Source organism: Oryctolagus cuniculus, chromosome 7 (assembly GCF_051225735.1).
Source record: "Oryctolagus cuniculus isolate XC-2025 breed Fujian yellow rabbit chromosome 7, ASM5122573v1, whole genome shotgun sequence".
NCBI classification, from domain to species: Eukaryota; Metazoa; Chordata; class Mammalia; order Lagomorpha; family Leporidae; genus Oryctolagus; species Oryctolagus cuniculus.
The window spans coordinates 70,136,856-70,164,755 of NC_142873.1; the positions used below are offsets into that span (position 1 = coordinate 70,136,856).

At 38.7% G+C, this 27,900-nt stretch overlaps 2 protein-coding genes across 18 annotated transcripts in view; one reads left to right on the forward strand and one right to left on the reverse strand.

Annotated features, from left to right (window-relative positions):
- Window positions 1-4,519, reverse strand: part of SLC30A7 (solute carrier family 30 member 7) — a 96,006-nt gene extending 91,487 nt beyond the window's left edge. For all 5 annotated transcript variants that reach the window (XR_016210818.1, XR_011390547.2, XR_016210819.1 and 2 more), the window contains exons 1-2: window positions 4,274-4,519; window positions 3,936-4,037 (exon numbers count right to left, since the gene is read on the reverse strand). Coding sequence is in view for 2 of the 5 variants with exons in the window: in XM_008264812.5 (XP_008263034.1) it covers window positions 3,936-4,037; window positions 4,274-4,353 (182 nt within the window). In the remaining 3 variants the exon portion in view is untranslated. The remainder of the gene's footprint in view (window positions 1-3,935; window positions 4,038-4,273) is intronic.
- Window positions 4,520-4,589: 70 nt separating this feature from the next.
- Window positions 4,590-27,900, forward strand: EXTL2 (exostosin like glycosyltransferase 2). 13 transcript variants are annotated; one of them, XM_089300266.1, is made up of 8 exons: window positions 4,592-4,846; window positions 5,587-5,742; window positions 8,249-8,321; window positions 9,750-9,923; window positions 21,759-22,186; window positions 23,463-23,533; window positions 25,822-25,879; window positions 25,999-27,900. In XM_089300266.1, exons 5-8 carry the CDS (start codon window positions 21,793-21,795, stop codon window positions 26,031-26,033), a joined length of 558 nt encoding a protein of 185 aa, XP_089156392.1. In that variant the 5' UTR covers window positions 4,592-4,846; window positions 5,587-5,742; window positions 8,249-8,321; window positions 9,750-9,923; window positions 21,759-21,792; the 3' UTR covers window positions 26,034-27,900. The 13 variants fall into 13 exon arrangements, with proteins under 13 accessions (XP_069934073.1, XP_069934077.1, XP_089156392.1 ...); XM_089300267.1 differs by having other exon boundaries at window positions 4,725-4,971; XM_070077972.2 differs by having other exon boundaries at window positions 4,590-4,846; window positions 25,822-27,900.

Here is a 27,900-nt window from a genome sequence, read left to right on the forward strand (position 1 = left end):
AAGGGATTACTGTAATTCATAAACCCCTTACAGCTGCTTTTCATGAAGTGGAAAGGGGAAAAAGAACACTAACTATCAGCTTACTAGAAATTAGAAAGCCCTTAAAATCCAACATGAGCAAAATCAAAATAAATTGCAGTCAAATAATCCAAAACTGTACTACATTCCAGTATATAATCTCTTACTTTAAAAAAAATTCCAAAATAGAACACTTACCTTCTAAGTTTTCAAGATCAAAAATAAAACTATAAGAAAGCAAAAGGTATCACCATAATGTGGGAAATAATGCAGACTTTTGGGAGAAAAAAATACTATCATTTATAAAAAATTTAATAGAAGAATGTTATTAGTGGAAGCATTTTTCTTTACCAAAGGATTACTTTACAAACATCTGCTATGATGTTTCCTAAAGACACCAAACTATATAAATGTCTGGCATAGACTGAAACATTTCTTGAACAAACATTTGCTTTGTTCATACAATTACATTTAGAGTTACCTGAGTTATTTCTACATCTAATTGAAAAGTGAGTACAACAGCTTTGGTTCAAAATACAACTGAAATTAAAAATTTTAACAGGCCATGAGATAAAAAATAAAGAACATAGTAACAAACAAAGTATATTGAGATACTAGAAAAAAATCATAGTGTGATGGAAAATAAAAACACGGATGACAGGTGTTACAGGTTCTGCTGCTACTTTGGGAAGTAAAAAGCCATGGGACTGAAATTTCTGCCTATAAAGGCATTAGATCAGTTTATCTCTTTCTGCAGGCTACTTACTCAGCCTATAATATCTACATATTCCCTTTCTTCCTTAGGAAAGAATCCTTGACTTTCAACAGAGTGCATTACATGGCTGCCTGGAATAAAGCACACTTGCAACTAGGTACAACCATGCACAACTGTTACGTGGAAGTATTGTGTGTGGGCAGCACTGATCAAAGACAATGAGCACACCCTCTGCCTCTTCTTCCCTGCACTCAGGACATTCTGCACATCCAGGCATGGCTGAAACTTAACACCCAGTTTTGAAGTAAAGTTTATAGTGTTTATAGAACAATTATTTTGGATTTTTTATAGCTTGAAAACAAACTTAATCCCAGATGGTACAAAACAATATTTTTATATTATACTCCCATTACCTTGAGAATAAACAGTAATTCAACAATAAGTAACTGAAAGAAAAAACAGAAGGAAAATCACTCTAGAAAGAAAAACTACATATATAATATTCCTAACATTTTCCTTCTGACTTCTGAGAATGCGAGAAAGGAGTTTAATGTTATTTTGGTTTTTCCTGACAGAGGTAGCTGGCACATTCATTATAGGCCATTTAATTTCAGATTAATTTCAAGCATTCATTATTTCCTAAGTCTTTCATTCAGCAAATATGTATTAATCATCTACTATGTGTTGTGTACTAAGGTGTCTGAATAAGACAGAAAAGACCCCAATTTAATAAAGCTACATTCTAGTAGTAAAATAAAAGGTACTGGATATTTAATGGGGAAACATTCACAGAGGTTAGCTATTCTTCTACCAAAGATAACTTCTCAGCATCAAAAATATAAACTTATAAATGTTCTTTCTTTAAAATGAGGGCTTGCACAAGAACCAGAATAATTTAATATTTATTGCAGCTAAATCAATGTTTCTATGTACCTTTATTTGTTTTAACCCTTTATGGGAAAAATTTCCATTTCACATACTCAGCAACTGGAATCTTATTTTTAGAGTGAAGTTGAACACAGAAATTACCATGACAATCCAAACGTGTTTTGGTGAGAAATTTATTTAAGGAACTCTAAAGCTAATTGAATTTATAGGAACAGAGATAATGCAGTCATAAATAGAAATTATTGATCAGTCAACAAAAGGAAATAAAAATTGGGGAATCTAAAAAACATAGAAAGGCTGATCATAAAAAGAATGGAGTATTTTCTAAATCTGCCCGAACACTCATGGGAGACTAGATAGTCTTCACATCCATTGATAAAAATAGATATTGGTGATTAAGATGTTATAAATGGATATTAAAGTTAATATACCTGAGCATGAGAAGATAAAAACTTATTAAATGATCTAGGTTTAACAGACGCTATGGTTAGAATTCAAATCTAGAGGACATAACACGATGAAAAAGTAAATTGGAAGAGTACAGGAAAAAAAGAGTACTTAAGTCATTTACATTTTCATTATGCACTGATACATATATACAAAATGACTTGGAAAAGAGCCCTTCCAGTAATTTCCTCAATAGACCTCTACAGATCAAAAGAGTTACTATGTATCTGACCTTTGGTGAAAGATGTTGTTTAGGCACTTAAAATAGGAATCACTTGAACAAGTTATTTCAGGTGGTGATTTACACAATGGAAGGCCACAGTAAAATATAATATATTGCAATATAGAAAAAAACTGTAACAAAATGTACATATATGAACCATGATACAATCTTGATACAATTTAGCACATATACTAAATTAATAGCATAATTTACCAAGGATATGTAAAATGTTACAAATGCCAAGTACTTACTACAAGGAATGATTATTCAAATAGAAGTTAAGACTATTGTGCTTGTAACACCTATAGTACACTGAAGGATGTTAATATTATGGGATTAAAAAAGTTGTCATTATGGGGTATCCTTCACATATACAAGTGATCTTTAAAAAGTTCATGGAGACGCATACTATGAGAAAACTATGCATAGATTTCAAAATATTTTTCACACCAAAACAAATTTATCTTTTAATGCCAAGTTTTCATTAATTTTTTTCAAGTACTCTCAAATACATGATTCTCAGAGAATTCAAAATGGTTATTACATACAATAAGATTTCATTGTATCAGTATCTTTTATACCCAAGTGTTGCCTAAGTCAGTAACTTTTATAATCTGGGACTACAGAATATTTTTGGTAAAATTCAGTTGATGACAGAATTGAAAAGAATGTCACTTTTTCACATGAAAACATACATGTCACAAAACATGGTGATATTATCTAATATCACTGCTCAATCTCAAAGATCAAGGACAATTTTCTGTGTAAGTGGACCTTAAAGGATAGAGGCCCAGTATACTTAATTAATATGAACTAAAGTATAGAAGGCACAGGTTCATAATCAAGGGTCCAAGATCTATTTTAGGGAATCCAAGAATACCCTGAAGCTCTAAATAAAATTCAGACCTAGACATGAAATGATCTGGTAACTGAACAATTTCAGGAGACCTTAAGTGACTCAATAGTAAGTACCTGAATAACAGAAACTTCATTTCTACAGTCACACTGGATTTTCATTCTTCCCAAAGCAGTTTCAAGAAAAAAACCCCGAATGTTGACACCAAAAACTAACAAGAGCTGTACACTTTTAGAAAGCTCTATGGGATTATCTGCCACAATCAAGAATAGAGGAAAATCGTGAGACACTTTCAGCATTTGAGAGAGAAGAGAATGACTCAAATTCCTCTGGATATCCCTTTATAAACTGCTCCCTCATCCCAAAACTTAACAAATGAAGTACAGCAGAACATCTCACTTACTCCCCCTCAGAATCTCAAGGGTGTAATCCAAATGCCACTCCCCCCAAGAGAGAGGCAAGGAACAGGTTTCCGCCAATTACAGGAAGGCGGACAGAGCTAAGGTGTACAAAGTTGGAGACTTTGGCCCAAATGAGGGGTGACTCCGCGCTCTGATTTGGGAGGACAAGTGTGGGGATGGGGGGAGGCGGCTGCACGTGAAAGGCCCGGGACCTTAAGAAAAATGCCCGTCCTAGATTGGAGTGAGTACCAGGGAGCTCTCAGCAGCAGAGGTGGCGGCAAAGGTACGACCTGAACCTCCTGGTGAGGAGCTACGTGGCACTAAGCAAACAGGCTTTGGTCTCTCCCACCCCCAGCTTCCGCCCCAATCTTTTTCCCTTTTGGTTACCAGTTGCTCCAGATGCCGTAGAGGAGTTCCACAAAAGCGAAAGAGAGGTTCAGGCACAGGAAGAAAAACAGGTTCCGGGACGTCTTGTCCGACAGGATAGACCTAGATGTGACACAGTGGGGAAGAGAGAGGAGAGTCAAGGGGGTGCCGGATCCCCTAAACGGGGTCCCTCTTTCAAGACTTCTCCCCAAACCACCCCCCGCCCCAGGTCCACATGTTCCTTGCTTCACTGTGGGCAAGGAGTTGACAGGTAGTCCTTGATGCTCCCTCTCCCCTCCCAGGGCCATCCGTAGGGTCTGGGCCTTCTCCCCGACACCCGCAAAGACAGCACCCCGCACCTAAACCAGCTGGAGATCTTGCCGAACAGATTGAACTTGGGTGGTTTGTATTCATCGTCTTTGATGGACAGGGGCAACATCTTCTTTGCCTGGCGAAAGGCCAGGTCCAGTCCCCTCTGAAAGTGGCTCCGGGGGCGTGATGATGGCAGTGACAGTAGTGACGCCTCAGACTGGAATCCCCAAGCGCTCGTCGGCGACCGCGCGCCGCGGCGAGACACAGACACAGACACACACACCCAGGAACTCGCAGACTTCCGGCCCGGGCCGCGCAACGGGTCCTGGGACGGGAAAAGGAGGCGGAGCCGTGGGTGGGGCCTTGCGGCGGGGGCGGGGCTCGCGGCAGGGTGCTCTGTGCGGAGGCTGTTGGAGAGCGCAGGCTGCCAAGTATGAGGCGGTCTGAGAGGCTGACCTGCGCAGGAGTTCCGCCACCCGGACTCAAGAGGAAAATCCTGAGGTGGCCAACTTCAGGCTGGGATGCCGGGAGTCGGAGCGCCCGCTCAGGCCTCCTCACACTGCTCCCGGAAGCGCGGCCGCTGCGCGCCTGCCCTTCCGCCGTTAACCCTCTGTGGGCATGTAGGTCCTGGGGCGGCGGTGGCAGCTGCCGAGGCGGCCGGCGCCCCCGTGTTCTCGTGCAGCCAAGCCGTAGGAAGCCTGAGGGAGGGTTTTGCTTGGTGAATTCGGGGGGCACCCAAATCCTGGTAATCCACCCCACCCCGCCCTGAGAGCAGCGCCCGCAGGAGGCGGCCACGCGCGCCCTTGGCAAGCCAGACTGCTGAAGGGATTTAAATGAAGCCATTTAAAGCTAGGCCCTGGGACCCTGGGTTTGGATTACGGTTTGGCTGATGTTCTGCTTCCCCCACAACCCCCATCCGCCGACACTAGAATTCATCCTCATCTCTTTTGCCTCCCGGGTCTCGCCCGAGCTACAGCTGTTGCTGTCACTCCAGTCAGACCCTCAGGGTTGATTTCGGGGTCCTACAGCTGACTCGGGGGTGTGAGGCTAGGGAGTGCGGGCCGCTGGGCGGGCACTCGAGCGCCCGAGAAACACCCCTCCCTTGGGGCGCCTTCTCCCGGGGATGGGTTTGGGTCAGGTGGCCCGTCACGTGGAGGATTTAAACTTGATACCTTGCGGGGGCGGGGATTGGAGGACGGCAGGACCGGCTTTCCGAGGTGGGCTGGAAACTACAAAACCGAGCTTCTTGGGAATGCCTTTTGGGCGAACAGGAAGTGGAGCGTCACCGAAAGGGAGGGGTGGCAGCTCGGGGACTGTCCCCTGCTCCGGGCGCTCAGTTTGCGGGCGGCGCTTTTTCCAGGTTATCAGTCCAGAGAATGAGGCAGGGTGGATGAAGGCTGCTTGGTTTAGGAAAAAAAAAAAAAAAATGAGCCAGCGAGACGCCCCTTCCGTTTCATGATCACCAAGCTGCTAGCAAATAAATCGGCTGGCCTCACTGCAATCTTCTGCACTGAAGGTAAGGAGACAGGAAAATGCAATCGTGTTACAATTTTTCTTTTTTGCAATGAGGGGATAGGCATGTTTTGCTCTTGTTCTTGGAACTTTTGTGTCATATGAGGACAGTAATTCAGTGGTTTTATTTTTGAAAATATGTATGCACTTATGGCACAGTTTTTAAAAATGCACATTAATTAAAACAAGTGTAAATCCAGCAAGGCTCTTGAAATTAAGTTCTGAAAGAGTATTTTGTTTTTGCCTTTCTCAGTGTATGAGATTTCATTGTTTTAATTTAAACCTAGAAATATTTTCAATTAGTAGCATTTACTTTTTTTCCAAAAGCTTTTATGTTAGCGATACAATGTTACTCTACTGCACTACTGGGGAAACCTAATTTGGAGCAAACTAGGTAATTTAAAGAGTAACATTTCCATGGCAATTGTTTTCTTATCAAAGCTGCTTTATTTCAATATGATGTAACTTGGTGGGGGGGGGTGATGTAGAAATCATCAAATTTCAGCAACCGATTTCCAGCATTCTCTTATCAAGGTCGACTGCAATTTGAACCTGTATTTTGTATTCTGCCTTAGAATATAAGTTCTGTATTTTATGCTATATTGCTACAAATCAATAATTGCTCAACTGGAGAAACCTACATTACCCCTCTTCAAATAAGTTTTGAAATGTTAGAAAATTTGATGTTGAATTTCAGATATATCAGTTTCCAGAGACTCCCAAATTCCCTCCTTCTCCATCTCCCTCCTCCCCAAAGATATATGCTAGGTATTCCTGGGAGGACTTTGTCCTTTCAAAAAGTGACAGTGCTACTTAACTTCTCATCTTTTGGTCTTGGACATCATAATGACCAAATTTAATTCTGAAGGTGTTTTATTGGGGGTATAAAGTGTAGATGGACACTGTTTAAATCAGAAAAAGTACTATAAGTGGAAAATATTCCATTTTGTTTCACTTCTTTCCTCATCTTGAAACGTACATCCAAAGTATGTTAACCTGTTCCCATATTAAAGTTCATTTCATTCATTCATTCAGCAGTCATCCAATAAGCATCTACAGTGTGTCTGACTGTGAACTGAGACTAGGGGTACAAAGCCAAATAAGTCAAAGTTCTTTCCCTGGGTGAATTTTATGCAGAGGAGAAACTGATGTGAAGAGATGACTGTTAACAGTCAAATCAGAATTTTAGAACTGTCTTTTTGTCTAAAAAAGATTTATTTATTTATTTGAGAGACAGAATTACAGATAGAGAGAGGGAGAGAGAGGTCTTCCATCTGCTGGTTCACTCCCCATATGACCACAATGGCCAGAGGTGGGCTGATCCAAAACCAGGAGCCAGGAGCTTGTTCTGGGTCTGCCATGTGGGTTCAGGGGCCCAAGCACTTGGGCCATCTTCCACTACTTTCCCAGGCCATAGAAGAGAGCTGAACCAGCTCACATATGGGTTGCTGGCCCCACAGGCAAAGGCTTAACCTGCTACACCACAGTGCCGCTCCCAGTTGTGTTTAAGATGTATACAAGAGATGCCCTAGGAGCAGTGACAAGGGAGATCTATAATTTAATGAGTCTTTCTTCGAATACTAAGCCATTGCTCTTGCCCCTTCAATAAGTTGCATTGTGGAATAACATGATTTGGAAAAATTAAAAGTGATGATTAAGCTGTATTCAGCTAGCCAATATCTTGCAAGTCTCCAATCAGATACAATATGCTGGTAGTTTCCAATCAGAATTCTTAATTCCATTATGTTATAAGATTAGATAGAGCTTTAGGATTGTAAAATAGATATAATAATGAACATTTTTAAACTAAGAAATTTATTTCTAAATTTAATTTTAAAATATTTGTTTATGTCATTACCTACCAGTTAGTTGCATTAAATTAACTATGCATCCTCTTTGGGGAGAAAAAAGCTTCCCAGACATGTGATTGAAGACCTTGAGAAGTTAAAACAGAGAATGAATAGGCAGAAGCTCATCTCCAGCAATGGTTCCAGCTGGTTTCTGACAATAGTCAATAAGGAATAGGAATGATGCAATCTGTCATTTTTCATCATTAACCCTGGCATTTATGTGCAAGTCTATTTTAGACTCCATGGTTTTTAGGTGTTTTGAGTTGAATGCCCCATGGGCCATTGGTGAAAAAAGAATTTATAATAGTCAGACAGACTACAAATACGTATAATTCCAACAATTTTGCAAATGCAAATTGCTAACATGTTCAGAGGTTGTGTTCTATGACTATGGTTTCAAATACGTGACCGTTGGATAGTTGAGATACAGTGCTTTTATTCTGCTTCTGGACCTCAGAAAGCAAAAATGCAGCAGTGTTAGCAGGAAGTAACAGGAAACCATTATCTTCCTCATTGCCAAAATGTAATTTGTAGAACACAAAATAGCAAATTCTTATTTCTAAAAATAAGTCAAAGCCTATTAAAAGCATTGAAATTCTTTTTAAATTTCTTGCTGATTGCCAAAAACATTATAGAAAATTCTTTGCTTTCCCTTAATAGTGCAAAGGCCTGTTCGTATCAATCTTTGAAGCCATAAGGAATTTTAAAAACAAAAAACTGCTAACACAATGAGGTAAGTAAAAGTATTTTTTTTGCTTTTTACAAAAAAAGTGGTAATATACATATAACATAAAACTTATCATCTTCATTATTTTTAATTGTGTATTTCAGAACTGTTAAGTAGTTTCATGTTTTGTATAGCCCATCTCCAAAACTTTATCTTGTGAAACTAACATATGTATTCATTAAACAGTTGTCCATTTCTCCACACCTCTATTCCCTGACAAACCATTCTACTATGTGTCTATGAATCTGAGTATCCTGGGTACCTCATATAGGAGGAATCATACAATATTTGTCTTTTTTGTGACTGGCTTACTTAACATAGCATAACGTCCACAGGGTCTATCTGTCATATAATGTGTCATAAAGACTGAGTAATGTTTGATTTTGTGTGTGTGTGTATGTGAGTGTTTGTGATTTTCTGAATGGATATCCATTCATCCATCAGTAGATATTTGAACTGTTTCTGCCTTTTAATTATGACAAGTAATGCTGCAGTGAACATGGGTGAAGTACCAGTGTTTTTATCTGAGAAAAGCGATTTCCTATAGAAGTGTTTTTGTTACCTTGAAAATTAAGTTCTTACTTGAGCCACAGACACAGTTAGAAAATAATATAGGCTTTTTACAGGACTGATCCATCACAGTATTATAAAATGAAGTCAATATCTGTAAGTTTGAAACTTTTTGTAGACTAGAACAAAGCTGAAAAATAGAGAATATGCAGAAGATGCAGACATTGACAGGTGGCTCAAGTGAGAGTTGGAAATTTGGTTGTGACCCACCACTCTTTCTGTGACTCAGGAAATTCACTTCATTTTCTAAATCTTAACTGTCCCATCCACAAATTGGGTGCATGTATCTTTATTTCTTTTGTAAGGATTTGAAATGGTACCAATTTGAGATGTTGTGTGACATGAAGGGACAAGAGCTCTGACAACTTTCATTATTACTGCTAATCTTTGTGAGGTCAGGAACTGAGTCTTCCCAGTCATTACCATCCCTAGTGCCTGACAGTGCTTGCACACGTAGCACTTATAAATACTTGTAGATTGATGGACCACCACAAATATTATGATGTCCCCCTATAGCTTGCCTCTTAGGTTTGAAATATAAAAATATTTGTAAGTCAAAACCCATATGTATAAAATCTGTTTCTCTTAGAAAAGTGATTTTAGAATGTGAGTTTATTGTTGAAAACCAGAATTGAGTAAAAAGGATGAGGTTCCATAGAATATTCCAAGGATCTGTTGACTAGCTATCTTGCCTTTCTCCATTTTCATGTGACTAAACCAAATGGAGGTTCAAATGAAAAGCTCCAATATCCTGGAATGGTAAAAGTCATATATTTGCAAATATACTTGTTTTGTTTTTGACCCATTTCTGAAACTAATTTTGCATGGCACTGTACTGAGCTAAAAATGCCTTTCTATTTCTAGCTTTCTTCTTAGGATCCATTGACTCCTTGAATCCTTACAAGTCATTGATGTTGTTCTTAGGATGTTGTTTCTTACTCCTGTTGTGATACAGATCATTGGATTGATCATGTCCAAACATCATCATCATCCTGTCATCATCAATAGCTACAATTAATCGACAGCTCCAGGAGAGAGGTGCAGTGCTAGAAAGAACTTTCATCTACAATAATTCACACTCTGCTTTGAAACTAGAAATTCTTATTGTTTGCCTCAGTTACAAATGGCTGTAGTGAAGGAGACAGATGATGAGGGGAAAGGCTATACATTATGTTTGTATGTTTTTTCCCTTAAATCAATAATAATAAAACAACCTAGTTAATTGATAATAGCTGCCTGAAATTGTGCTGAAAAGGAATATGATCCTTTATTTAGTAAATGGGAGAGGAAAAATAGAAAATGCCTAGACTGTTGGACAGCATTTGTTGTGGATGAAGGAGTGAAATTCGATAAGAAAATAGACACAAGTACTTAGTGTCTGATAGCCCTATTTTACATGCTACCCTTGTTCTTTCTAATTTGATTTACCTGTAAAGAAATGACTCATTTAACCTGGCTGCCAGCAGGAGAACTTGCTATTTAATGTAATCAGTGAAGAAATGTATTTCTCACAGCTTTCAGTGAGAAATGACCTGTTGCAAGTGGCATCCATTTATCTATTCAGATGTGATATGACAGTACATTAAGCCATTTCTTAGTATGTTTTAGCATTTCTGTTTCAAAACTGTTTCTCATAAATATTTCAAAACTGTTTCTCATAAATATAATAAGGGCAGGAGTAGGCCTTCACAATGACAGGGTTTAAATTTGCTATCAGTGATCATGTATGTATGCAGCCAGTGATACTTTCAAGTGCAAATATGGGCTGAACATTTGTCCCAGCATTTAAGACACCACGTATGTTACCTACATCTCCTATCAGAGCACCTGAGTTCAAGGTGTAACTCTACTCTTGATTCCAGCCTCCTGCTAATATACCCCCTGGGAAGCAGCAGGTGATGGATCCTCAAGTAGTTAGGTCCTTGCTGCCCATATAGGAAACCTAGATTGAGTTCCTGGCTCCTAATTATTTGGGGAATACAGCAGCAGATAAGGTATCTTTCACAGTTTGTGTGTCTCTACTTCTCAAATTAAATAAACAAGAAAGAGAAAAAGGATCACTTTAACATTGATAACCTGTCCATAATGTAGTTAGTCCAGATTGTAGTTATCTAAATAATCTGTTTGTATACTCATATCTTTGGTCATAAACACAGTGAGATCACAAGATGCTTTTATTATTATGATAAATCTATTCCTGTCTTTCCTACTATACCTATTATACCTATTATTAACACAAAATAAATCATTTTATATATTTTTAACACAAAATAAATAATTTTTAAATATTTGTACTTGAAATAGGAAAAATATAATGGGAGTTTAGAACATTGTAAGAATTTTGTAAGGAAAAAAAGTGAGAGAAGAAACCATTGGTAGAAGATGAAAACAGCAGTATGGCATTTCTAAAATAACAGGGATAGGGTGCTATCTGCGCTGTGGCACAGAGGGTAAAGCTGCCGCCTGCAGTGCCGGCATCCCATATGGGCACCGGTTCTGGTCCCAGCTGCTCCACTTCCAATCCAGCTCTCTGCTGTAACCTGGGAAATCAGTAGAAGATGGCCCAAGTCCTCTGGCCCCTGCATCCACATGGGAGACCCAGAAGAAGCTCCTGGCTCCTGGCTTCCAATCAGCACAGCTCCGACTGCTGCAGCTGTCTGGGGAGTGAAACAACAGATGGAAGACTTCTGTCTCTCTCTCTGCCTTTCCTTCTCACTCTATGTAACTCTGACTTTCAAATAAATAAATCTTTAATAAAATAACAGGGATAAGAACAAATTTCCTGAAAAATGGGTAAAATAAACTTCCCAAATTTCTAAATAGCCCTGGGTAAGCCTTGTGAAGCAAGTGACCTTTCATGTACTATTTCTGCCATTCTATATTATACAGTGAAATGAATTCTAGTTTGTGCTGCTTAAAATTTTAAAGGAAGAGGCTATTGTGGACCCTTTTGAACTTTGTGTTTGAACTTAGTTTTCTTTTCTTATCCTCAAGTCTGTAGTTTTTGTTCCTTGTTGAATTCAAAAATAGAAAATTTTCATAGGTAAACAGACTTTGTTTAAGTCACAGATACGGCCTGCTGGATTAAGAAGTGTAATTTCTGGTTATTGTTACTTCTTAAAACCCCTCAGGGAAATTCACAAGGATGATATTTTTAACAAATAATGAAATTCCCCCAGTGAAAATCAATTCATTCACCAGTATATGCTTAGAAATAATGATCTTCAAAGATATCTTAATGCAGCATGTCTTTGAAAAGATGTGAAAAAAAAAGTCAGAGGTCTGAGACATCTTTTATTTATCAAGTAGCTTGGCCCCAGGACTGAAAGTAGAAAGGTCACCTGTGTGGTCTGGTCTTGCGGTCACGTTTCATGACCTGCTCTCCTGGTTACCAGATGGAAGATAGCCCAGGTCTTTCATGTAGGGAAAAGTTTCTTTGGTGCTGTGTAATCTTAATTGGGCCTTAATTTGCATTTAATTTGAGTTTATTCTATTAAAATTTCAAGCATCCATTGTGAAGTTTACATCAATTTAAACATAGATTGCCTTGCTCCATTCAGCTACAAAGAATTGAACACTTACTAAAAAATTGGACTAGACACTGTTGTGAATTATAAAGATTGACAGAGACTGCCCCCAAGATATATGCACACTAAAAAAGGAGCTAGAAGCACATTTGTTAGTTGTGATACCTGGAAACAAGATCTAGTTGCACTGTGTTCAGGGTTTGCAGGAGCCCTGAGGGTGGAGAACGTTGAGGGAATCATTCACAGACAAAGTGTTATTTGGAAGAGTCTTGAGGGGTGGGCAGAGGGCACAGAATTTCTCAGATAAAGGTAGGGGGTGCTTTGGAAATGAACAGATAAGCTTATGCCAATACTTGGAGTCATGGCCCAGCTCGCTGTGTATGGGTACCAATTAGGAGAAAAGTCCTTTGGAATTTCCATTCCCCTTTGCCTCAGTTTGAACAGTGTCTCTCATGTGCATACCATCAGCCTGGCCAGAAATTGCCCATCAGCTGCACAGCTGTCTTCCAGTTCTTTCCTTGTGTGTTTGTAAAAGGAAAGCCCTGGTTCTGAATCTGTGTCTGTGTTCCATCTTGGAATGATTTTATCTGTTGGCAACTAAAGCCCCTTTTCTGAGCATCTATATTCTATTACCAGGTTTTAGGCAAGTACACATTCTGGAGGATGAGCCAGAGGAGAAACAATCTGTACAGTATGAGACAAATTTCATAGAGAAATGGCAGAATAGTTACACTGTTCTACCATCTGTGCCACCAAAATGAAAATGACAGCTTTTCAGCGTACAATGCCAAGCTGCTCATTGCTTTTCTGCTTATGAGTCACAGAACACAGCTAATCTTTGTTCATGCCATGCTCTGGCATGTTTGTTTATAGCTTCTCTCTTGATAATTGTTGCTTTTCCAGTCTAAGGAAATAGCCCTAAGAATTCGACAGTGCTCCTTCTAGAGAACTTTGATAGCTGATGCAGTAAATAACTGAAAGCAGGTTTTTTTTTTTTTTTAAAAGATTTATTTTGTTTACTTGAAAGAGTTACAGAGAGAGGTAGAGACAGAGAGAGAGGTCTTCCATCTGCTGGTTCACTCCCCAAATGGCCACAAAGGCCACAGCTAAGCTAATTGGGAAGCCAGGAGCTTCTTCCAGGTCTCCCACCTGGGTGCAGGGGCTCAAGGACTTGGGCCATCCTCCTCTGCTGCTTTCCCAGGCTCATTAGCAGGAAGCTGTATCAGAAGTAGAGCAGCCGGGACTTGACCTGGCACCCGTATTGGGATGCTGTGCTGCAGGCTGGGGCTTTAACCTGTTGCACCTGAAAACAATTACCAAGTGCATTTAAAGACATACCAAAGATAATTAAATGTTGCTTTATAGACTATCATTTACTTTTTTTCCCTTATCCATTTTTAAAAAAAATTTTCATATAATTTCACATAATGCTCTTCCAAAGTTAACTCAGTTCTCAGATATTTAAACATCCTGATATAATAATCCAGCAATTCCACTCCTAGGTGTATACCCAAGAAAAATGAAAATATATGTACATTCACAAAACAACTTACGCTTGGGGCTGGGTATTTGGTCTAGCTTCTTTTTTCTTTTCTTTTTTTTTTTTTTTTTTAATTTTTTTATTTTTTTTTTTGACAAGCAGAGTGGACAGTGAGAGAGAGAGAGACAGAGAGAAAGGTCTTCCTTTGCCATTGGTTCACCCTCCAATGGCCGCCGTGGCCAGCGCGCTGCGGCCAGCGCACCGCGCTGATCCGATGGCAGGAGCCAGGTACTTATCCTGGTCTCCCATGGGGTGCAGGGCCCAAGGACTTGGGCCATCCTCCACTGCACTCCCTGGCCACAGCAGAGAGCTGGCCTGGAAGAGGGGCAAACCGGGACAGAATCCGGTGCCCTGACCGGGACTAGAACCCGGTGTGCCGGAGCCGCAAGGCAGAGGATTAGCCTAGTGAGCTGCGGCGCCGGCCTGGTCTAGCTTCTAAAACATGGGTTGGGATCCCTGCATCAGAGTGCCTGGGTTCAAATCTAAGCTCCACTCCTGACTCCAGGTTCCAACACCTGGAGGGGAAGGGCAGTAGGTCATAGCTCAAGTAACTGGGTCCCTGATGCCCCTATCTGGGAGACCTGGACTGAGTTCCCAGCCTCCAGCTTTGGCCTGGCCCACCCCAGCCATAGGAGTATAAACCAGCAAACAAAACAGACTTAGACACTCACTCTCCCTCTCTCTCTTTCTCTCTCTCTTTCTCTTTTCCTCCCCCCTCCCTCTCAAATAAATAAAAATAAAAAACAGAATAATGTGTATAATATTCACAGTAACATTATTTGAAATATCCAAAATGTAAAATCAGCTTAAAAGTCCAGAAAAATGATGAACAGAGAAATGTGACAAATCCACACAATGGAATCTTATTTTGGCAATAAAGAATAAGGTACTAATATACAGGGATATTTCAAAAAGCTCATAGAAAATGAAATTAAAAGATAAGTTGATTTTTATGCAGAAAGATTTTAAAATCCATGCATGAAAGCCATCCTCAAAAAATTTTTGAAAGGCAGGCATTTGGCCTCACAGTTAAGATGCTGCTTGGGATGCCTACATCTTGTATCAAAATGCCAGGGTTTGAGTCTCAGCTCTGCTTCCAATTCCAGCTTCTTGATAATGTGCTCATGTCCCCGTCACCCACATAGAAAACCCAAATCCAGTTACAAGTTCCTGGCTTCAGTCTAGCCCAGCTCTAGCTGTTGTAAGCATTTAGGAAATAAACCAGCAGATAGACTCTCCCTGTCCATCTTCCTCTCTCTACCTCTGTATCTCTGCCTTCCAGATGAAAACAAAAATAAATATTTTTAAAAACGAAATAAGTATTTTTAAAAATAAGTCACTGAACTCTGTACTTTAAATGGATGAGTTGTGTACTATGTGAAATCTCATTACACCTGAAAAAAAAAAATTCCAACATACCAAGTATAAATTTGTGCATTATTTTACAGATACCTTATTGAGAGTCTTGTATATGAATTATTTTTCTTTTTAAGATTTATTGGGGGGCTGTGCTGTGGCTCACTAGGCTAATCCTTTGCCTGCAGCGCAGGCACTCTGGGTTCTAGTCCCGGTTGGGGCGCCAGATTCTGTCCCAGTTGCTCCTCTTCCAGTCCATCTCTCTGCTGTGGCCTGGGAAGGCAGTAGAGGATGGCCCAAGTCCTTGGACCCTGCACCCGCATGGGAGACCAGGAGGAAGCACCTGGCTCCTGGTTTCAGATCAGCCCAGTGCTCCAGCTGTAGCGGCCATTTGGGGGGTGAACCAATGGGAGGACGAACCTTTCTCTCTCTCTCTCTCTCTCTCTCTCTTGCTGTCTAACTTTGCCTGTCAAAAAAAAAAAAAAAAAAGATTTATTGGGGCCAGTATTGTGGTATAGTGGGTAAAGCTGCTGCCTACAAAGCTGACATCCCATATGAGTGCCAGTTTGAGTCCTGACTTTCCCGTTTGCAATCCAGCACAATGGCCTGGGAAAAGCAGTGGAGGATGGCCCAAGTATTTGGGCACCTGCTACCCACCATGAGACCCAGATGAAGCTCCTTCATCCTGGCAGCTGTTGTAGCCATCTGGGGAGTGAACCAGTGGATGGAAGATCTTTCTCGTCTCTTCCCTTCTAGCACTGAGCAAAGCCAGTGTATTAAAATAACCAAAAAGAGTTTGTAGTCTACCCATGAAGAACTAATAAATTAACATAGCCACACACACACACAAAAAGTCATTAGAGGGATCTTTGATTATTCAGATGGTGAGAACAAGATGGATTTTTGTTTTGTTTTGCTGACATTTCCTGTACTATCAAAGTTATATTTATTTTGTTGTAGTCATGGGGATGGAAGAAGGACAGAAAGATTATAGACTATGAGCTATCAGATCTTCTTTGGAGTAAGACAGGGTGTCAGTACAAATATGCAGAAATAATTTTTAAAATGGAAAAACTAAGCCTAAAAGGAAAATTGAGAAATTGAGAGCAAGAGAACTAGGAGATGTTTACATCTACCTCTTAGTTCCTTTTTTTTTTTTTCTTTCTATTTATTTGAGAGGTAGAGCTACAGACAGTGAGAAAGAGAGACAGAGAGAAAGGTCTTCCATCCACTTGTTCACTCCCCACATGGCTGCAAATGAGCTGATCAGATGCCAGGCACCAGGAACCTCTTCTGGGTCTCCCATGCGGGTGCAGGGGCCCATGCATTTGGGCCATCTTCCACTGCCTTCCCAGACCGCAGCAGAGAGCTGAATCAGAAGAGGAGCAGCTGGGACAAGAACTGAATGCTGGTGCCACAGGCAGAGGAGTAACCTACTGCACCACAGTACCTGCTCCACTTTGTTCCTTTCAAATGAGACATAGATCATCCACAAGTGTTCTTTCTCATATCATCTAATCAGAGTTCAAAGCTGTAAATTAAACAGCAGAAGAAAGCCAGAAACTCTGAAATCCCTATAGTCATGAAGTCATCCTTACTTTTGCACTATACTGAAATTGATTCTGTTGGACCTAGAGTTCTAGAATTCTAGAATTCAGCTATTCTCAAAGTATAGTTAACTACTTGCCCTGTAGTCTGATATGCCCTTGCTCTCATACTTTGCCATATAAACTAAAGAAAGGATTTATGTAATTTTATTGAGCTGCATTACTTAATAAATACCACATGAAATATTTATACTATTTTTCTAAAGCATTAAGTTATGTAGATCCCCTAAGACCTTTCTGATACAGGTAAAATAGGGGATTAAAATGTATCTTGAAGAGGGAATTTCTATAATGATTACAGAGATAAACTCTTACCAAAAGTGCAGGTAACAGTGAAAAGACACTCATGAGAGTCTTCTATAGTATCTATTTATAGTAAATTATAGTATATTCTTCATTGCTTTTTTTTTTTTTGCTTTCAAACTTGTATTTAATGAATATAAATTTCCAATGTACAGCTTATGGATTACAATGGCTTCCCCCCCATAACGTCCCTCCCACCCACAACCCTCCCCTTTCCCACTCCCTCTCCCCTTCCATTCACATCAAGATTCATTTTCAATTCTCTTTATATACAGAATATCGGTTTAGCATACATTAAGTAAAGATTTCAACAGTTTGCTCCCACACAGAAACATAAAGTGAAAAATACTGTTTGAGTACTAGTTATAGCATTAAATCTCAATGTACAGCACACTAAGGACAAAGATCCTACATGAGGAGTCAGTGCGCAGTGACTCCTGTTGTTGACTTAACAAATTGACACTCTTGTTTATGGCATCAGTAATCACCCTAGGCTCTTGTCATGAGCTGCCAAGGCTATGGAAGTCTCCTGAGTTCACTGACTCTGATCATTTTTAGACAAGGCCATGGTCAAAGTGGAAGTTCTCTCCTCCCTTCAGAGAAAGGTACCTCCTTCTTTGATGGCCCCGTTCTTTCCACTGGGATCTCACTCGCAGAGATCTTTCATTAAGGTTTTTTTTCCCCCCAGAGTGTCTTGGCTTTCCATGCCTGAAATACTCTCATGGGCTTTTCAGCCGGATCTGAATGCCTTAAGGGCTGATTCTGAGGCCAGAGTGCTATTTAGGACATCTGCCATTCTATGGGTCTGCTGTGTATCTCACTTCCCATGTTGGATCGTTCTCTCCCTTTTTTATTCTATCAGCTAGTATTTGCAGACACTAGTCTTGTTTTTGTGATCCCTTTGGCTCTTAGTCCTATCATTATGATCAATTGTGAACAGAAATTGATCACTGGGACTAGTGAGATGGCATTGGTACATGCCACCTTGATCGGATTGAATTGGAATCCCCTGATATGTTTCTAACTCTACTGTTTGGGGTAAGTCAGCTTGAGCATGTCCCGAATTGCACATTTCTTCCCTCTCTTATTCCTACTCTTACATTTAACAACGATCATTTTTCAGTTTAGTTTCAGCACTTAAGAAGAATTGTGTATTGATTACAGTATTCAACCAAAAGTATTAAGTAGAACAAAAAAAAAAAAATACTAAGAGGGATAACATATCAAGTTGCTCATCAACAGTCAGGGTGAGGGCTGATCAAGTCACTGTTTCTCATAGTGTTCATTTCACTTTAACAGGTTTCCTTTTTGGTGCTCAGTTAGTCTTCATTGCTTTTTTAAGACTGCAACACACAATATTATTAGTTTCTACTTTAGAGACTAGAAATCCTTCTGTGGAAGTTTTCCAATATACTATGCCTACTCAGCTGCAGAAAAGTGAATATAAATATCTTAATCGTGGTAAGCTTTAATGCAGTTGTCAAAATGATTCTTTACTCTGAGTGCACATAAGTGGCCATTTTTATACAGAACTGAAAATGTGTTTGCTAGGACCTGTCTTTGATTCAATATTAAAGGAATTTTCAAGTCCTTTGATCAAAGCTCATGATGGCTTGCCTTTGGCTGACTATACATATTAACATTTTGTGTTGTCTTAGTAACAGGTACATAAAATGAAACCATTGTTCCCAAAAGCCTTAAATTACTGCCCTTGAAACATAATCATGGTAAATCTGAGGTTATTTCAAAAATAATTCACTTTATTCGTATCTTCCATTGAAAGCATGACAGGAGAACCACAAAATTGCTTTTCTTCATAGAATAAGCTGCAGAGAAAGTCCAGTAGAGAATATCCTTGAAAACTCCCCAGAAAGTTTGCTATAAAGGAAAAATTGCTTATCTAATTTGGATTGTTGAAATGGAGAACTGCTCAATGACAGTGACCATTCCCTTGTCCTTGTGGATAAGCTCCTTGCTTCTTTGTGCCTCAATACACGGTCACATCACAGAGTGTATGGCACTGTCCCTCTCAGAATTCTTCCGTCTCATACCCTTCAAAGGAAAACGCTAAACTCAAGGTCTATGTGGTCTCTTAATGTCCTTGAACTAGACAGAGAGAAAGCATTCTATAATTATGTAACACACCTCACCACATTAAACAAGATCACCAGAATATAACGGTCATTAAACCACCTACTGCAAAATCTCCATGAAAAAATGGAAGATTGATTGGACATCATTTGAAAGTAAAATGAGCTCTAGTTTGAAATACAGTATTTTATTAGGACAATTTAGACTACAGTCTTAGGATTGCCTATGGAATGATGTCTAACTTCAACCACAGATGTGAATATGTACACAAAATGCACTTTTTCAAGAAGGTGGTGAGAACCAAAAATACAATGTAAAATTAAAACGCAGTGTTAAACTGAGGACAGCATACCCTACCCATGAGTTTGCAGTGAGAAATCTTCTGGCTTTATTTCAGTTGTCTGTATTAAGCAGTAGATAAGTGTATTTATCTATTGTGTAGCCTAAGAAGAGAAATTTTATCAAAAAGAATAAAAAGTAATAGACTAAAATCCATAGGCATGGATCAATTACATCATCAAGGATAATATCTCATACATCTAATTCTTTTTGATTCTGAGAGTTCTACTTTTTTTTTAAAGTATTTTTTAAGATTTATTTATTTGAAAGGCAGAGTTACAGAGAGAGAGGAGGAGGGAGAGACAAAGAAAGAGATCTCCCATCCACTGGTTCTCTCCCCAAATGGCTGCAACGGCCAGAACTGTGCTGACCCAGAGTGAAGAGCCTCTTCTGGGTCTCCCATGTGGGTGCAGGGGCCCAAGCACTTGGGCCATCTTTTGCTTCTTTCCCAGGCTATTAGCAGGGAGCTGCATTGAGGGTAAAACAGCCCAGATTCAAACCAGTGCCCATATGGGATGCTGGTGCCACAAGTGGCAGATTTACCTGCTATGCTACAGCATTGACCCTCTTAAAGGTATTTTAAAAGGCATTTAAACTCCTGGTTGATTTTTGTTTCCAGTCTTTTCATAAATAAATGAGCAATCTTTTTCCTAACTTCTGGCTTTTGTACTTTAATAAAGTAGCAGAATAGATCCCAAGATGCTAAAATGGGCATGAAAACTTAGTGCTAAAAATACAAAATAAGGATATACCTAAAAAGCATTTGGAGGAGGAAGCACTTTAGACTGAGAGCAGAGATAGCAAAAGAATAAAAAACAGAAGTAATGGAAGGAAACAGTGCTACAGTAAGAGGCTACAAGCATAGAAAATAAAATTACATGGAAGCTAGTTTTATAAAACTGAGATTTAACCTTTTTTAACATATATAATTGAGAGGTTTGGTTTATAATTTTTGACAAGTGAGTATCATGGACACACTTAACAGTTATTTGGTCACTACTATCCCATGACCATCTTTATAAGATCCTTCAGGTATAGGGAAAAAGCTAGGAGAAAATATATCTTGAGTACAAAACCTTCTGATTTGTACACTCCTGACTTTAGTCAGAATTTGAATCCAGGCAGTACACCTCTGCAGTCCATAATGGTGAATGGTCTGGACTCTAGGAGCAGAATTTTTGAATGTAAATCCTAGCTCCATTAATTAGGTTGCCTAGTAATCTTGAGGAAGTTATTTAATTTCTGTAAGCATCCAAACTGTTAACTGGGAATAAGAGAAGATAAATTGTGTCATACTGCTCTCATGATCAGGACTGTTAAAGGATTTTAGAATAAAATCCATATTCTATATCTAGGCTGTCAGGGCCCCACATAATCTGGCTCTTGCTTATCACATCACTGTGATTTCATCTCTTGGTAAACATACTCTCTTCATAATTAGTGCTGTGAATTATCTGTTCAGTGTGTTTATTTTATCTGTCTCTCCTTACTACCTCCTCTGCTACTAACAGCAAACACCTTGTCTATCTTACTTATTGCCATATTTGCAGAACCTCGGACAGTACCTGGCACACAGTGCTCAGTAACTGTTTGTTTACTTTGTTGAATTACTAAGTACATGTGACAGCATGTGGCCACATAGTACAGGGCCTGATAAGTAATAAAGTCACTGTAATGGTTTGCTGCTGCTGCTATGATTTTTATCTGCTTTCATGTATTATATTCTACATATGATAAATTTGTACAAAAAGTCTGCTACCAAAATGCACATCTAAAATTCATGTATTACTAATCACATTTTAAAAATAATCTGAGTTCCAGATGTTTATTGATAAAATGAGGACAAATTTTACATTGCTTAAGTCTTCTTCTTTGGTAGTATTAAGATCTTTTGCCTGCAACTGCAAGACAGGCAGCATCAAAAGGGAGGGAATGTTACACTCTACTTTTTATCTCTTAGGCCAAATCACCTTATCAAAAAGGAAAAGAGAACTGAATTTGAATCCACTAAAATGAGATTGTCTCTCTTCTCCTTGTAAGAATGTAAATAGAAGCTCAGTGACTAGTAAGAATGCTGACATTCTATCTTTTGTTTCCTCTTCCACTCTAGGTGTTGCCATATCTGCAAACTTCCTGGGAGAGTAATGGGGATTCGAGTGCTTCGTTTCTCTTTGGTGGTCATCCTTGTGTTACTGCTGGTAGCTGGGGCTTTGACCAATTTACTTCCCAACATTAAAGAAGACAAGATGCTCACTTTACGTAGGGAAATAAAATCCCAGGGCAAGTCCACCCTGGATTCTTTCACTCTCATAATGCAGACCTACAACAGAACGGATCTCTTATTAAGACTTTTAAATCATTATCAGGCCATACCACACCTGCATAAAGTGATTGTGGTATGGAATAATGTTGGGGAGAAGGGACCAGATGAATTGTGGAATTCTTTAGGGCCTCACCCTGTCCCTGTGATCTTCAAAGTTCAGACAGCAAACAGGATGAGAAATCGACTCCAGGTCTTCCCTGAAGTGGAAACCAATGGTGAGATGCAGCTGGTTTCTCAGTCTAGAAGGGCTGCAGCCAACCAGAGCTGGGGTGGGCATGTGTGTCTCTGGAATTCTTCTTGTCTTAGCTCTGTGGAGAGAAATGGGGTAGGTTAATGATAAGAAATCCCTTTAAAAAGCTTAAAGAGTAGTTTCTAAGATACCAAAAAGCAGTTTCTTGGGAAAGAAGTCACGTCCACCTTACAACAATAACAAAGAGGTTAATATTGTTAGAAAAAGAAAGGCTTTAATTATATATTATTACATTAAAGGAGAGCCTAAGATTCTTGCCACTCCCCTTTTCCTCCCATTTGTAGCATTTTCATGAAGTTGTAATTTGCCTAATAGAGCACTGGATTTTTTTTTTTTTTTTTAGATTTTTATTTATTTGGAAGGTAGCATTAAAGAAGGGGGGCGGGGAGAGAGAAATAAATCTTCTATTTGCTGGTTCATTTCCCACATGGCCCCACAGGCTGGGATTAGGCCAGGTTGAAGCCAGGAACCTGGAACTCCATCCAGGTCTCCCATGAAGATGCAGGGGCCCAAGGATTTGGCCCATCTTCTGCTACTTTCCCAGGCACGAAGGCAGGGAAGAGGAGCAGCCAGGATCGAACAAGTGCCCAAATGGGATGCCAGCATCACAGTCGGCAGCTTAACCCACTGTGCCACAATGCTTGCCCCAGATTTATTTATTTAGTGGTTCATTCATTTCTAGGATAATGGATATTAACTACATGATTATTTTCCCTTCAGGAAGTTAGAAAATCAATTACAATTTTTTTTAAAGATTGATTTATTTTTTTGAGAGGCAGAATTACAGACAGAGAGAGGGAAAACCAAAGAGAGAGAGAGATGTTCCCTCTGCTGGTTCACTCCCCAAATGGCCACAGTGACCAGAGCTGGACAGATCCAAAGCCAGGAGCCAGGAGCTCCTTCCAGGTCTCCCACATGGGCACAGGGATCCAAGAACTTGGGCCATTTTCCACTGCTTTCCCAAGCCATTATCAGAGAGCTAGATTGGAAATGCAGCAACCGGTACTCGAACCAGTATCCATATGGGATACTGGTGCCACAGGTGGAGACTTAATCTATGCCACAGTGCCAGCCCCAATCAATTACAATTTTAAAAGAATCTACTGGACAAATCTTTCCAAGAATACTAATACTAATGGGGTCAGAAAATATTTCATTTGAATGATCTATATAGATAAGTATCTTACCAGTTTTGTTTTCATTTCTAAACTGTTCAATGTAAAATTTTTCTTTCATTTCAGCAGTGTTAATGGTAGATGATGACACACTCATTAGCGCACAGGATCTTACTTTTGCCTTCTCAGTTTGGCAGGTAATATTTCCTTTATGAAAACATCTATTTAAAGTCTTAGGTAGTGCTTAACCAGGACAGTATGGTTTAAAGTGGGGGTTGCCAAAAACAGTGTGGACAGTATTTAACTAAAAGATAGATAAAGCTGTTATAGACTAATCCAGGTTTCTTGTGCTTAACTGAGTCAGCATGAAAGTTATGGTATCTTTTGTGTTTATTTATTTTATATTTTGATGTATTGGAGAGAAGATCTAAAACTAGCTTAAAGAGAATAACGAAGAAATGATCCAAATGATAGCAAAGACACACTGGAATGTAGGGATGTTTCCCACAGGCCAAAGACTTGTGTCTCAAATGAGAAATTTGTTTCTATATTGATAGTATATGCAACTTTTTGTGAAATAAAACACTTATTGCCTTCACAAAATTTAATCCTAGTTCTGATACCATTGTTTAAAAAGTCTTCTGTATTAATCTGCACGTATCATTATGGTGGCAGATTTTTGTTTTGTTTGTTTGTTTCCTAAACCTTAGCTTGGATAAGCAAACATAGATTGCTTGCTTGCCATCCTATAAAATTACCTCTCTCTTACTGAATATGTACAAATCATAGCTGATTCTGCAAGTTGCAGCACAGTTATCTGAACTCAGAACTATGTACAAATACTCTGTAACCCTGTCAAATAGCTTAACACCTGCTTCCCAATAAATGGCCTAACTTGCATAATTGTAACTTCTTGGGCTGTAACAGCATTAGATATTAATGACGAAGTGGTCTTCAGGTAGCAGCATTCTAAAAACTTCAGTTTTTAACTTCATACCTTGTATACTGCTCAACAAATTGAATTTTTTTTATATCAGCAGGTTTTTCCAGCCCTGGAAATAAAGGTTTCTTGGGCAAAACTTTCTCATAATACTTCAGCTGTAGGATTTCTGTTGAAAGCAAAATAATAATAATAATAATAATAATAATAATTTACCAAAATGTAAGGGGAAGAGAAGGATACAAAGGCTATAGTGAATGAGAACAGTCTAAGTAATCGACACAATTAGAGATGTAGAACTATGTTTTTAGGTTTTATTCATAAAAATACTGAGAACAACTTTAGTCTGTTGACCAAGGTAATTTGATTCCTTAAACTCTGTCATGTCAGTGCCCTGCAGGTGTGATGATTTGGGGACTGCAGGCAGTTGAGATTGGAGGAGACATTCACTGTGCCTTTAGGCTTGCCCACTGCCTCCACTTCGGTGCTTTCTCTTTTCCTCTGCTAGCCATCAGTGAAACGGCTTTCATTCTCCAAGATGTATAAGTGGTGCTCCTTTAAAGCCTCCCAACCTTTATCCTCTATCCGCTGACCTTTCCCTTTGCCTCCCAGAAACACAGTTGTCATTCACTCCTCAGTGCTGCCATCAGATTTACCTGACTGCATTTACAGTTTTATCACAGTACTGTAATTCTTGTTCACGTATCTGTATCAAACTCTAGATTATGAGTTTCCTGAAGTTGAATTTCATCCAACCTAATTTCTATGTGTCTGTGTCTGTGTCTGTGTCCCTAGTTCAGTATCTGTTCCATAAATGAATGAAACTCACATTATTTACCAAGTGAACTAAACTTCTCAATCCTAAATTCTTACCTCTCTCTAATGCTGCAATGTTTGATCATTTTTCTTTTATTTATATTCATTGTCCCCAAAACAAGTATTTTGCTACTACCTATTCTTTCTTCAAAGATCCTGACATATTTCTTACACATATATCATTTATATTTGTATTTATGTATATCTAATATCTTAAAAAGGAAATGTCCAAACTGAAAAGGTATAAAATATTGTTTAAAATCAACAGTGACTTTCAAGAATAGTAAAATCAATGTGGAAAACAGTAAAATCACACATGTAGACCCATAATTGTAGTATATCCTAAGAGATTAAAACAGTTTCAAAATGATCACATTATATCTTCTCTCCTACAGTAAATAGCATTCATACAGACTTTTCTTACAGCAAACTTTGAAAGACTAGAATTTTTGGTGACTAGAAATTGTTAAGACAATATTTTAATTAGAGAACAATTGTGAGGTTAGCACATTTGGTTTTGAAGATTTTTTTTGGATGTAATGAAATCTGACCTGTAAACTTATCACAATACAGAGTTAAGAAGTTGCCTGGAGTTAGATGAAACTAAGATGTAGAAACCAGGAATAAGGAAATATTGACAAACCAGTTTTCTTTTCTTTGTAACAATGCCTTTTTCACTATATATGTTTTAAAGAAATGTGTAATTCAATTGTTCTGTTTTCTTTTCAGCAATTTCCTGATCAAATTGTAGGATTTGTTCCTAGAAAGCATGTCTCTACTTCATCAGGTATCTATAGCTATGGAGGTATGGAATTACAAACACCAGGGCTTGGAAATGGTGACCAGTACTCTATGGTGCTGATTGGAGCCTCGTTCTTCAATAGCAAATATCTTGAACTCTTTCAGAGGCAACCTGCTGCTGTCCATGCTTTGATAGATGAAACTCAAAACTGTGACGATATTGCCATGAATTTTATGATTGCCAAGCACATTGGGAAGACATCAGGGATATTTGTGAAACCTGTAAATCTGGGCAATTTGGAAAAAGAGACCAATGGAGGCTATACTGGAATGTGGCATCGAGCTGAGCATTTTCTGCAAAGGTCCTATTGTATAAATAAGCTCGTTAATATATATGATAGCATGCCTTTAAAATACTCCAACATTATGATTTCCCAGTTTGGTTTTCCATATGCCAACCATAAAAGTAAAATATGAAAGTAGAGCAAACAAGCAAGAACAAACTTGAAACCTGCTTGGTATTTGAATAGTTTTTCCATGCCCTATGCTTTTTTTTTTTTTTTTTTTTGGTTTGTTTTTGTTTTAAGCAACATTGTGAACATGTATCTACTCCAAAAGTCTCTACAATAGGAAAAATGTACAATGTTCATAGGATGTAAAACTCATATTATCTTCAAAAACCAAGAAGCTGATCTTATTCATATAGGCCTTATTGTGAAGACTTTTTATCCAGAAATGTAATTCCTTGGTCAGTAATTTTATTTTTACAGCCTGAGACTGTACACTACAATTTCTTTGACTCTTGGCATTTGCCTTAAGGACCTACAGCAAGCTGTTTCCAGGATCAGACACTCAAGAAAGGCATTTTTCAGCTTTTTCACTAAAGTTTGGTTATTTTTGTTTGAAGCCTGAAATGCCTCTTCTGCAAGAGCCTGTGATGTAGGGAAAGCCATGTAGGAAAGAATAGTCTCAATCCCATAGGAAAATAGGAAACTGTATGGCTGCCAGTGCTGTTCCTATGGCCCTTCCAGACTCTTCCAAGACAAACTCGACCCAGCATGGTTTTGATGTAACTGTCTGTGCTCTCATTTTTGTTACTATTAGTCTGTTGTGACTGAAAAGGTTAATTTTAGTAGCTGAAGGATGTCTAGTTGTTTGCTTGATTTTTGTAAATATTTACTGCATGAATCACAGAATATTGCAGCCTATGTTTCTTACATGCAACTTATATGCAGCAAGTATTAAATGTTTATTGGATTCAATAGTGCATTTTGTCACTGAATCTGATCTTAAGAATGTAGGGTAATTCTTATATTTTATACAAAGTATATGTTGTTTAAGAAATGTGTATAAAATAACTTTTAAGAGAATGATTAAGTAGGAACTGGAAGAAGTTTAATAAAAAAATAGAAACCCTAGTATCAAAAGATCTTTGTTGTTAAAGTATAGGTTGCCTGATGAATACTAAGAAGTTGTTTGTATTGCACAGGCAGTCAAACACTGAGATTAAGAACTTTTTTTTTCCCAGAAAATACCCAAGGCACTATTGATCATGATGAGATTTCAATTAACGTAGATCCAGGAAAAGTTAAAACTGAGTCATAGCAGAGGAATTCTGTAGGGAGTCTGTATCAGTTAATTATCAAGTCCCTGTATGTGAATTAGTGTCTATATTCTACCCAGGGTTTGTGTTTACTCATTGTTCACTACTGGTGGCAAGGAATACTTAATTACGCCTCTGTCTACTATTTCTCCTCATCCTTCTCCCATTGCTTTTACTCCTTCTCCTTCCATAATACAGTTATAATTTTATCATTTCAAAACCGAGAATATTAAAATAGCCATATGTTAATGTTACAATAATGAGATCTTTATGCAGTTAAGTTAGTGTGTGAGTGTGTTATTTCTTTACTTTGCAGTTTGTATGTGCCCTGGTGCAGTCAAATAAAAAAAAAAAAGAACTTGGAACCTCATTAAAGATGAATAATGTAAATTATCTTCTTTGTTCGAACTCAATCTTGGCAGTAGTTTTTTGCCTCTTGGGACAAATAAAGCAGAGTTTTCCCA

Bases quoted from the DNA above. Each gene is read 5' to 3' on its own strand.
- EXTL2 (XM_017346050.4), top strand. The intron at 22,187-23,462 runs GTGAGATGCAGC...CTTTCATTTCAG, and splicing joins CCCTGAAGTGGAAACCAATG to CAGTGTTAATGGTAGATGAT. The intron at 23,534-25,821 runs GTAATATTTCCT...TTTTCTTTTCAG, and splicing joins TTGCCTTCTCAGTTTGGCAG to CAATTTCCTGATCAAATTGT.